At 32.8% G+C, this 13,090-nt stretch overlaps 1 protein-coding gene across 1 annotated transcript; it reads right to left on the reverse strand.

Moving 5' to 3' along the window:
- Window positions 1-11,162: 11,162 nt before the first annotated feature.
- Window positions 11,163-12,627, reverse strand: LOC105324222 (complement C1q tumor necrosis factor-related protein 3-like). The gene is made up of 2 exons (XM_011423271.4): window positions 12,440-12,627; window positions 11,163-11,593 (listed from the first exon to the last, which is right to left on the reverse strand). Exons 1-2 carry the CDS (start codon window positions 12,612-12,614, stop codon window positions 11,163-11,165), a joined length of 606 nt encoding a protein of 201 aa, XP_011421573.3. The 5' UTR covers window positions 12,615-12,627.
- Between the last annotated feature and the right edge of the window lie 463 nt (window positions 12,628-13,090).

Genomic DNA, 13,090 nt, shown 5'->3' on the forward strand with positions numbered 1-13,090 from the left:
TGTTACTTTAAACACTGAGCTATGACGATATACATCTGAATCGATTGATACAAACACGTTAACAAAACATTTAAATCGCCATCTTGTGACGTAGTGTTTTAAAAAATATAAGTATTGGTGTAGTGAAGTACCTTATATCACTTTCGGTTCTCAGAAAGACATCTTCATCCTCAATAACATGGATAACAACGTAAATACTACTCATATTATCCTCTCCAAGTCCTACATGTACGTATTGGTAGAGGATACCAACTTCTCTTCGCTTTAAAAACGCTCGTAGTTGGGTGTAGCCCATTCCCAGTGTTAGTCTTTACGATTTGTAGTATATCAGAATAGTGCTCGAACGATAGCTCATTTTATTTATAATAAGTAAAATGATTTTGTGAATGTAACAGAATTTATCGTTACCGTTATTTCATTTTAATGTTAAATTCAACTGATTTACCTTTTTAGATTTCAGTTTTATCAGCCGAGGGTCTCCTTTTGGTTTCAATCCAGGTAACTCAACAGTATCCGTTAACCAACAATTGCAATATTTTTTGTAGCCTCTAATTGAGATTTAATATATAGCCGCCAATTCAGTATCATGTTTAGCGATACGTTTCCAACATTCCTAATCTCTATTTCGCAATATTCATACTTCTTCTATTATATCAAATGCGGTAGCCGGATTCTGAATTTGTTGGATGTTGTTGAGCAACAGATACAAATACAAAACGTATCAACCACATTGTTCACCCATTTATCTAGCTTAACGAATGGTAATCATTTTGCATTTATAACTCTTATATAGTTACATATACGAAAATATTGTTATTCTCTGACAGCATCGGGTATATATCTTGACCGAAAAAGAAAAAAAAACAATTCTTATAAAATACTTTCTGGGTTAATATCCATTTTCAATTATTACCTATTACATTGTGAAATTTGGTACAAGTACAATTATCTAACCTTATTCACTAAACATGTTCACCTTTTAAATTGGCAGCAATGTGTATTTTAGAGGGGCGCATTTAACTTAATTTCAATTATTTGAGTAATGCTATCAATATCTTAAAACAAAACTTTTAAAATGTAAAACCATCATTATTAAACAGATTTTATGCATAAATTTTGAAAAGTTATGAAAACCTTTCGGGTAAGTTGTTTACAAGATAAAAGATATATTTGCTATGTTCCGAAATAAAGAGCCTTTCAAATATTGACCTCATTGTTAACCACGATGATCAGGCTTTTCGAAATGTTATCGTAGTGCTTTTATAGTTTTTAAATTTTTACAGAAATATGGTTGTCCTCTAAAACTATCAGGAACATTGACTTAAAAAAAACTCAAAATGTCAAGTTCAATATACATGTATTTGGATTAATATGAATCATAATTACCAATAAAGTTTACTTTTAATTTTCTATCAATTTTAGTGTGAATAGTTTACTACCCATTTCAAACATCACCAATTATAATGTAAAAAAAAATAAACGAGGAAAGTTCGTTGCAAAGCAACAAATAAGTCTTCCGTTGCAGTCGCGTGGTGAAAAAGAACAATCGACGATCGATCAATGATTTTGTTCCTTTTTTATATTATGTATTAGTTATGCAAGATTTGTTAATGGACGTCGTCAATCTATAATTTGATTGTTTGTGATTACTGAAATACCAATTATAAAATTGGCAGTAATTATTATGAAATGAGCAAACCAAACCCATAGTTGATCCAAAAATCAATATTTAATGAAGTTTATTATCCGTTAAAACAATTGATGTGATATACATGAAGGATAATGTATACATGTAAATCCTTGAAAATGTATTTCCTACTCATTGCAGAGGGATTGAAAACATAGTTTTATTTGCAACAATTCGAGAGTTCCCGTGAATGTTTCTTTGCGTCATTTGCCTTTAATGTCTTTGTTAAAGAAACCTTTTGGGGTTTTTTTTATATATTATGCAAAAATATTATTTAGTGGTCAAAAATTTATAAAACTTTATCAATTAGTTGATTAATTCATTTATAAAATGTTTAAGTGAACATTGATTCTTTGTAAGATTCTTACCACGGGTTAGATTGAAATATTTATTATTTAAGTTTATCTTTAATTTTTGATTGGCTTTATAATAGCTTTCTAAAGGTGTATCATTTGGCACTTTTTCCAAGATGTTTAAGAATTATTATCGGATTTATTAAAAATATTTTTGGGAATTTTCAGAATGAGTTAAATTAGTGCAGTGGCTAATTTGTGTAGGGTTTGTGGACATTATGCACAATTCTTACCAAGCAATGTTAACGTTTACATTAAACGGTAGACCTTAATAAAATTTATTAAACTCTTTCCTCTAACCATGAATATCTTTTCCTTTGGCAACATTCCCTGAAAACAATTTCAATTTTTTATTATCTTTTATTCTTACCTCAATATAAAACCTGCTTGCAATGTAATATCACTAATATAATAAATAAATTTTAAAAGATGTGAGAACTAAAAATGAAATTTTTTTCATTGATGATTTAAAGAACTGTGTTACTTCTGGTATCCAGCCCTAAACATTCACATTATATGCAGTAGTGTCAGATGGTTTGTCGGTTAATCTTTACTTTCCTATACATACATGTAGCAGAGTTTCTGTTAGTGTAAGGCAAGAAGGTGCTTAATACGATAATTTACCAGTATTTTAAATAGTTCCAATAGTTCTACTAAGGATTTTATATTCGTTACATGCGAAGATACATGTACGTTACTGCTTCCACATATACATAAATTATGATGATTAATCAGCATTTTCTGGTTAAAATAATCTTAATTCGTAAAAAAGTATATCAGAACAAACCTATTTAAAATGAGATATCAAAGTTCTTCATCTGATAGTTTTGTTTACGGGATATTCTTAAAAGGTAATAGTTTGTAAATTTTAAAAGGTATTTTGTAAACATAAATATTGGTAATGTTTCTTTGTGTATTAAAACATTTGAATAGTGCATTATGTTTTCTTAAATCATTCGCATTTCAGGACAAAACTTACGGTTTGTTATCTGTAAATCAAAGACGAAACAAAAATTAGTACATGTATCTATGTGCAGGTAATCAGATATTCCTTTCTAGTGCGACACATATTGAATGTTCTCAACGACTCTAAGTAGACAGGTATACCAGCATGGCAGTCCCAATAACTTATTGAAGTATGAAATACTAGAGGATGATACCTTATGTATTACATTCAAATAATCGCACTGATGGTTTTACCTTTATTTTCTGTAAGTGCTTTCTTTGAATATTAAAGATTCGATCAATACGTACTTTATACTTTAGAGGTAATTTTTCTTACTTGTTAATCTTTTGCTCAGTTGCTCTTTTGTTAAGTTATAATTACATAAAGGTGAGGACGCCAGAGTCATAGGATCGGTAAACGATTAAAGTTACAAGTTTGAAAACAAAAAAAAACGAAAATCATTTAAAGCAATGTAATTTTCAAATTTCATTTTGCTGCAGAAACCTGTATTTCTTATAGTTATGCATGTAACCCAAACCTCTATTACAAATTAGAAAATAATAAATTCATATATTTTTCCGAAAGAATAATTTTTCACTTTTAGGAACAAAACAATACGTCAATTTTTTTTTTCAGAATGACGATTACGTTTTTTGTTGTGCTTCCAAATAATTTTCCTCCACAAATATGATTGACAGACCGTAAGTTTTGTAATTTAAGTACATTTTTGTAGGCAAATTACATTTTTTAATAACAATTTCTAAGAGGAGAATTGCAGTTTTTATTGTTAAATTAATTCAGCTTCCAACCCGCAAAGGAAGAATAACCATATGTAGTGCTTAAAATCGATCCTTTGTTGTAATCCATTTTAGTTCTCAGAAAAACATCATTACTCTGATTTACGTGGATAACTACATTGGTGCAACTCGCATCAAATTCACCAGACAGAGCGTGTTCATAGAGAGCCCCGACAACTTGTCCATTTACCACCAGTTCCACACTGTGGTAACTATCGCCGGGTTCTCTTATAGTCCATGTGAAAACATAAAGTCCAGAGCTCGGTGCCGTGAAGACTCCTGTGGTAGGGTGTAGTCCGTTTCCAGAGTTAGTTTTGATGACATCAAAGGCCAGAGTATGGTGGCCACCGATGTTGGTCATTGCAGTAGACATGTAACCGTAGAACGCTACAGGCCCATCAGGTGAATTAGAGGGAATGATCCTACCTTAAAAATTCAATTTGTACTGCCTACTATAAATTCTTTATTCTACACAAGTACTTAATTCTGCGATTCCGCTGTTTTGTATCAAATCGCGAATATATAAAATCACTATTTTGTTATGATTTCACATAGTCCAAAACTGTCTAAATAATAAAAGCAGGATTTTAAAATTTGCAAGGGTTGTTTTTGCGATTTTACGCAGAAATAATTATGCAAAGGGTGGCTTTAATCAAGTCAACGTAAAATTGTAATCATCATAAAATGATCCGGATAAATGACAAAGTAAATTTGCATGGAAATTTACCTCTACGAATTAGCGTTGCTTTTTTCTGAGAAACTACAGTTCTGTTTGATGTAGTTTTCTTTCCATCGGACGTTGATCCACAATGGCAATTTCTTTTTGTCTCCTCTAGTTCGCATTTTACCGCCTTAAGCTCTGTTTCTTGTTTTGTGATCAGTATTCTATTTTCTACTACCATTTTCCGTAATAACCTTAACTCTTCTAAAATATCAATGTTTTCGTCTTGGTTGGAGGCAGGATTTGCGTGTTCTTCAGCGCAAGAGCAAACGCAAACAATAGCCCCGAAGGCTAAATAACACAGCCACATGTTTAAGGTGCGTTGTTTGAGTGATTTCTCTATCATAAGAATTAGAAATTATAGTCCTACTTATATATATGTGTGTGGTCATATGCATTATCAGAGATCCTGACCCAAATATGAAATATCTAAAGTGCAATGGATATGAAGAGTCAGATCGGTGATAAAATGAAAAATAATATGTAGCAACGTCATTTTTTAAGTTTGCAAACCGTGACAAGATTTTCAAATGTAATTTATTAAATAACAATTATTTTGCAAATGTAATTAATTAAATTACGCATAACATTTAAGAAAATGCATTTATTGAATTAAAGCAGATTATGAAGTGCACAAATAGCAAAAACACCAAATATATACAAATGATAAGTGTCTACACTTACTTACATGTAATTCACAAATTTAATACGAAATTATTTATAGTACAGGTTCAATATGGGGTCAACTCAATAGTGCAAGTCTGACAAATGAAAAAAATAACTTTTGCAATTAAAATGACAGAAACTTTACAAATGCGATAGGATAGGTAACGATTATAAGCTTTTTTAAATATTAAAAGATGATTATACAGTATGCTGTCAAAGGGAGATCACATTTAGAAAGTGAAAGTAGATCGAACTTATGTATGCTGGCATCTCATTATATTGTGCTACTGCTACTACATGTATTATGCTTACCTATATTGGTCAACATCAGTGTACATTGAAGTTAAGATTTGACAAATGTTGGATGAATAAAATTAGGCAATTCGTTTCTTAAATGCGCGAATTAAGTTTTGATGGATAGAACGCTTGCAAAGCACGAACTCTGGTGAGAGACTGGATATTATACAAAAATTAACCTTACACACCGCATACGGTTTGTTAATGAGGAACTATGTCTTCTTAACCCTAACGAGTATTTTTACGCTGTGGTAACTATTGTCCATTTCTCTTATAGTGCAGGTAAAAGTGTAAAATCCAGAAGTATGCGCCGAGAAGACAACTGTGTACTTGAATTTGGTAAAGTTTGTTTCTAGAATTAGTTTTGATGAAATCTAAAGCATGATGGCCACTGACAATTCCTTATTGCAGTAAACATGTAATCATTGAATGCTTTTGGTATGTACAGTTCTTTTTATTTGTTTGTTGTTTTGTTTTTGTTTGTATTGTTTATTATGTTTTCTCAGCGCACCCTCCCCACAGCTTTGTTTTCGCTGTCTGATAAATGATCTCAACATTGGTGAGAGATGAAATATGTCATTCATCAAAATTGACGAAAATAAAGAAAAAATATACTAGTAAACAGATAGAAGGAGATCAGACCAAAACCTGTTCACACAAAATGTTTAAAAACTTATCAATATGTTGATACCCTTAAATAACAGATCAATAACATTTTGTTTAAAATTGTATACAATATATACAAAACCCGCAAAAAGATTGCATCTCAAAAATCAGTTTTTATGGTTTTGATGGGAGATTTTTAAGGGGGTACATTCTTTCATATAAAAACTTAAACACATTATTGTTCCCGTAACACTTTCATAGAAGAAAGACTTTCCATGTAGTAAGAAATCCACAAAAGTGCTCTTTTTATAGCCATTTTGTGGGGGTTATTTCTAAAGGGATCAATATTACTCTCTATAATACACATTTAAAATGCAATTGCAAAATAAACAATATATCATCATTTGCTTTATTACTTGAGTAACATTAATTCAGCTTCCATCCAGAAAACGAAGTGTATCCATAGGCATTACTATTGATAAATCCTTGGTTGTAATCTATTCTGGTTCTCAGGAAAACATCTTCACCCTGATCAACATGAGTAACAACTGTTGTACTACTCATATCGGATTCACCAGATCCGGTGTGTTGATAGAGAGCCCCGACTCCTTGTCCATTCACGACCAGTTCCACGCCATGGTAGCTATTAATTTCAAGTCTAATGGTCCAGGTAAAAACATAAAGCCCAGAGCTCGGCGCCGTGAAGACCCCTGTGGTAGAGTGTAGTCCGTTTCCAGAGTTGGTTTTGATGACATTAAAGACCAGAGTATGATGGCCACCGATGTTGGTCATTGAAGTAGACATGTAAGCATAGAACGCTATAGGTCCATCATGAGAATTCGGTGGTGTGATCCTAACTTCAAGATTCAATGTAATATACATGACAATTGTGTGTACTTGCTTTATGAATCTAAAGTTTTCACATTTGTAATCAGATTGGTATTCAAAATCATGTCTTGCTTTGTTTAAGCAGGGTTTTTTTTTTAATATATCCATGACGAATTTGTCTAATGTGAAATGTTGCAACGTTTTGTATTTGATTAGTTGGACACCAAAATCTACGTACATTTAATGTGAAAAGGGTAGCATATAATATGTCTACAAATTATTTCAATTATCGTGAAAGAATTTTCGTAACTTCGTATTGTCACGCACATAAATAAAAAAAAAGTGAATTGAAATTTACCTTTACGTATTAGAGTAACTGTTGTGTTCCTTTGAGGGGCTTCAATTTCGTTAGGTGTAGTTTTCTTTCCATCGGACTTTGATCCACCATTACAATTTCTTTTTGTCTCATCTAGTTCGTGTTTTACGGCCTTTAGCTCCGTTTCTTGTTTTGTGATCAGCATTCTATTTTCAATAACCATTTTACGTAAAAATCTTAACTCTTCTATAATATCAATGTTTCCATCTTGGTTGGCGACATTATTTTTGTGTTCTGCAGTACAAGAACAAACACAAACAAAGGCCCCAAAGGCTAAATAAACCAGCCACATGTTATAGGTGCGTTGTATAGGTTCTGTCTTTCCAAAGAATAAGAGAAATATAATTCTACTTGTGTGATAATTTACCTTATCAGAGACCCTGACCCAAATGTTTAATGCCTGAAATGCAATTGATATTAATGTTCAGTTTGTAAACGAAACACGTTATGTATATATAAGTTTTGCCAATGAACTTAAACATGCCAGCACCGCAGTAACTGCTAACACCTTTGGTATTTTTTGTATGCTTACAATGAAATGATATTGAATGATTGCGCAAAGATTGAATATATTTACTGGGATTTTACTTGGAGTATATATTGAAGTTAAGATTTGACAAATGTTGGATGAATAAAATAAGGCAATTCGTTTCTTGAATGTGCGATTTAGTTTTGATGGATAGAACGCTTGCAAAGCATGAACTCTGGTAAGAGACTGGATATGGTACAAAAATTTAGCTTACAAACCGCATACGGTGTGTTAATGAAGAGCCATGTCTTGTTAACCCTAACGAGTATTTTTACGCTGTGGTAAATATTGTCCATTTCTCCTATAGTGCAGGTAAAAGAGTAAAATCCAGAGGTCTGCGCCGAGAAAACAACTGTGTAATGGTATTTGGTAAAGTTTGTTTCCGGAATTACGAGTTTTGATAACATTTAATCCAAAGCATGATGGCCACCAGCAATTCCTTATTGCAGTAAGCAGGTAATCATTGTCACTTGAATGCTTTTGGTACGTACATTTTTTTATTTGTTTTGTTTTTGGGGCTTTTTTTGTATTGTTTATTATGTTTTCTCAGGCTGCACACCATCACCACAGCTGTGTTTTCGCTGTCTGATAAATGAACTCAACACTGCTGAGAGATGAAATACAAGAAAATTATAAACAACCCAGAAGGAGATCAGACCTGTTCACACAAAATATTAAAATAACTTATCAATATGTTGATACCTTTAAATTAGCGAACAATAATATTTTGTTCAAAATCGTTTACAATATATACAACACCAGCAAGAAGATGGCACCTCAAATATAAGTTGATATGGTATTTGTGTAAGCCTTCAAACTTTGTTTACTCCTGGAGATGATAATCAAACTACGAAGTCCAGTACTTCTTTCTCAAGCGATTTTTTTAAGCGTGATCGTATAGTTACAACAATTAAAAACAGTCCAAATCAAAGAGTCTCAGAATCTGTTCAACATCATTTTACATGGGTATATATAACATTTTACTTATGATGGACAGTTCTGACTAGTTCGGCCCATTTACGACGATCATGAGTGAACATTTAGTGTTCAAAATTAAGATTAATATTTTATTTCTAAATAAAGTAACAAAACCGTCAAAACTGCCAATCAAAGAGTACAGATGCAGGATTTGAGTCTCCGAGTCCTGAGTCTCGGAGTCCCCCACCTAGGTATGAGGCTTCACTTACTCATAATACGTTCATTCATACATGGCATAAACGGTTACAAAGGTTAATATATAGAATATACAATACATGACTCAATATAGAGTACCAGAGCTATCGTTGCAGACACAGAATCGCCAAATATGACACTTGTTTATAAACTCTCAATTTGGATATTATTATGCCCGTATTATTCACCTGGTTTCATAACATCATTTAGGAATACTACGCAGTGCTACAAGAGTCACAGAGTTCATTCTGTTAATTGCTAGCGCTCTCGATCATAGGATTTTAAATCCTATAAAAGCCTTTTATAGGATTAATTATCCTATCAACACCAAAGATGGGAGAAAAAATCCCACGGGAGTTTATATCCCACAAAGATTTTTTTCTCCCATGGGATTTTGGTGGGGTTTGAGATGGGATGAAAAATCCCACCAAAATCCCATGGGATTTTGATATTTGAGAGACAATTATAAGGAAACTAGAGCAATGTGTACATTCATGCTGACATGATAGGATCAAAGTAAAATGTCCCACCAAGATATATAAACAAAAGTAAGCTATGTCCAACGGAAAGGGTAGCTAAAAGCCCGGACCTTGTCATGTCCGGACTTAAATGTCGCACTGTTCTACGTTAGTTCTTTTCAATGGACTACGCATGCTCGACTCCATAGTGGGGGATTCTGGGAATACTTTACTACTGTAGATAAACTGTACCATTTGAATTTCGTTTTTTCATATTCACATGAAGTTTTGTGTTTTATTGTAAAAGTCAAAAAGTAACAATAGCTAAAGGTCTTATACATTTTATTCAATATTATAATAGATTATATTCAATATTATAATACATGCGCGGATCCAGAAAATTTTTCCAGGGGGGGTCCGAAGGATAATTGTGTTTGCCAGGGGGGGTCCGAGGCATATTTTCGCGATAATTTTACTATGTAAATTTAATAAATTTTCATTTTCCAGGGGAGGGGGGGGGGGGTCGGGACCCCCCCCCCCGACCCCCCCTCTAGATCCGCGCATGCAATAGATAGCTTACTTTATCTTAAATTCCTTCAAGCTCGGAAAACAACTTTGGATATGTTTTCCGAGCTTGCCGGAAAGGCCCGAGAAGATACGATTGCTACAAAACAGTACCAATGGTTCTTGAAAATTTCCACCTCGAAATTGAAATTACAGTAACTACATAATGATTAAGGTAATAAGCTATGCCATTGCCGATGTGACGTCCACTCTAGATTCACAAATTCTAAATTGAGACTCCACTCCAGCACAGTTCCAGTAGGCTACACCACTGTGCCTTCCTATTGTTAATTAATCGATTCAGAAATATAAACCAATGTTTTAGAAATCTGCTTCTATGTTTTACGATGGCTACAGCGCTAGCTCACCAATCTTTTTAAAAGATAAGCTTGTTATCATTAACACCATTCAGTGCGCAGTACCTAGGTACACATAAATATCATAGTGACCATTATGTAATACTAGCAATTCTAGGTCATAGCATGGCTATTTATTTACATTTGTTGTTGTTTTTAAGGGGGTACATTTTTTGATGTAAAAAATTAAACACATTATTGTTTCCGTAACACTTTGAAAGAAGAAAGCTATTTAATATGTTTCCAATCTTTGAACCAGAGAATCGCAGAGGTGAATTCATCTGGTGTTCATTATCTGATACTATAACTTTATTGTTATGATGATTTGTGTTTTATGCTCGTTATCATTGAGCAGGAAGACAATATAATCATTTGAGCTCGTTTTATAAGTAATTTGAGACAGAATTGTTTATTCGAAATGAATTAAAATTATGTCTGAATTAAGAAGTGTCTTTAAAAGTCAGGAAAATGTATACATCGAATAGATGTAAAACAAACACCCACCTCTATTGAATTCTTTTCAGACGCAAGGAACAGAAATTTAAAGACGGTGTTACATGGTCAGCTTTCATTCTAAGCATTCATTACCCTGTGGTTCCTGTTCATAATAATGTTCAATCTTAAGTTTAAAACTATTATATGACAATGGATTTTAACTTTAGATGAGATATCACCAAAAAATGTTCACTATTTAGACAGATTGTTTTCCAAAGGGCCTACTTAACAGCAGATTTTTGTTTTACAACACTAGGGTTAAAAAAAAAAAAAGCTTCATAAATAAACCATCCTTTGCTGTATTATTTTTTTAATTCAGCTTCCATCCCGCAAAGGAAGAGTAACCATGTATGCTGCTATTAATCACTCCTTGGTTGAAATCCATTTTGGTTCTCAAGAAAACGTCTTCCCCCTCATTGACATGGATGACCACAGTGGTACTACTCATATCGTCCTCTCCAGGTCCGGCGTGTTGATAGAGAGCCCCGACTTCCTGTCCATTCACGACCAGTTCCACGCTGTGGTAACTATTGTCAAATTCTCTAATGGTCCAAGTGAAAACGTAAAATCCAGAGCTCGGTGCCATGAAGACTCCTGTGGTAGGGTGTAGTCCGTTTCCAGAGTTAGTTTTGATGACATCAAATATCAAAGTATGATGGCCACCGATGTTTGTCATTGCAGTAGTCATGTAGCCATAGAACGCCACGGGTCCATCATGAGAAGTCGGGGGAATTATCCTACCTAAAACATCCAATACATACTTTTACTTATTTTCATAAATCTTATTCAATTTTCATCATAGTTAACGTTGTTATCAGACTGATCATATGTAATGATATGTGCAACATTGTGTCTTTTGTTGATTTATTTCTTAAGGTGGTATGGGACACCTCTATGTTGTGTCGTATTATTTGTCGAAATAAACAATAAAATCAAATACGATTTTATAAATAGTTTTAACAGCGTAGCGCAGTGGGTTAAAGAATTCACTATATATACGGAACTGTAAATCATGAGTTTGAATCCCGTTGAGGGATTTTTTTTAAAAAAAATTACCTTTCAAAAAAATTTTAAACGTATTTTTTGGTTATCTATAATTGTGTAAAATTTGAAAGTTTTAATTCGGTGAGAGTATATTAATTAAATGTAATTTATTTCACAGTGATTATTATCGATAGATGCCCAATACCACTTTAAATGTCCATGTACAATTTTGCCTTGTGTGAAATGTTGCAACATTTGGCATTTAGTTTAGCAATTATATCTATTTATTTTGCAAAGGGTGTATTTTTATCATGTCATCGGATTATTTCGATAATATTGAAAGGATTCAGATAAATGACAGTAAAACTGCATGGTTCAAATCCTTTTGTTCCCTTTATTTATATATCAGCATAACGTTTAAACTTTTCCAATAATATATATTGTTAATTTTGGTACGAGTGATGTTTGCAAGTTTGTATGGGTGGTATGTGCAAAGTATAATACATGTACATATATACTTGATTGTTTGTATCAATAGCACAGAAATGAAGCATTTATTTATAAAAAAAAAAAACAAACAAAAAACACTGCATGGATATTTACCTCTACGGATTAGCGTTGCTTTTTTTTTAGGGACTTCTACTTTTTTGGCTGTAGTTTTCTTTTCATCAGACGTTGATCCACAATGACAATTTCTTTTTGTCTCCTCTAGTTCGCGTTTCACGGTCTTTAGCTCCGTTTCTTGTTTTGTGATCAGTATTCTATTTTCTACTACCATTTTCCGTAATAACCTTATCAATGTTTTTGTCTTGGTTAGCGACAAGATTCGCGTGTTCTTCTGTACAAGAACAAACGTAAACAATGGTCCCGAAGGCTAAATAACGCAGCCACATGTTAAAGGTGCGTTGCATAGGTTACCTGTCTGACCAAAGAATTAGAAAAATATATATTCCGATTTATATATAGGTAGTAATGTAGATTATCAGAGATCCTGACCCAAATATTCGAATACAGAAGTACAAATGATATGGAAGGTCAATCGCAATATAAATTAAGTTGGAAATGAATGTATAATATTGAAAGTGAATTTATAATATTCAAAGAATGTGTAAAAAAAGGTTTGATATTACTTATTTATATTCATATGATTTTCACGAATAACACGATAATACACAATTAATAATCATGCAACGTTGTTGGACGTTTTGAATATACGTTTTTCGCAAAACTTTTATGGTAAAAGATTTGTGGGGA

The sequence above is a fragment of the Magallana gigas genome, chromosome 4 (genome assembly GCF_963853765.1).
Source record: "Magallana gigas chromosome 4, xbMagGiga1.1, whole genome shotgun sequence".
Lineage (NCBI taxonomy): Eukaryota > Metazoa > Mollusca > Bivalvia > Ostreida > Ostreidae > Magallana > Magallana gigas.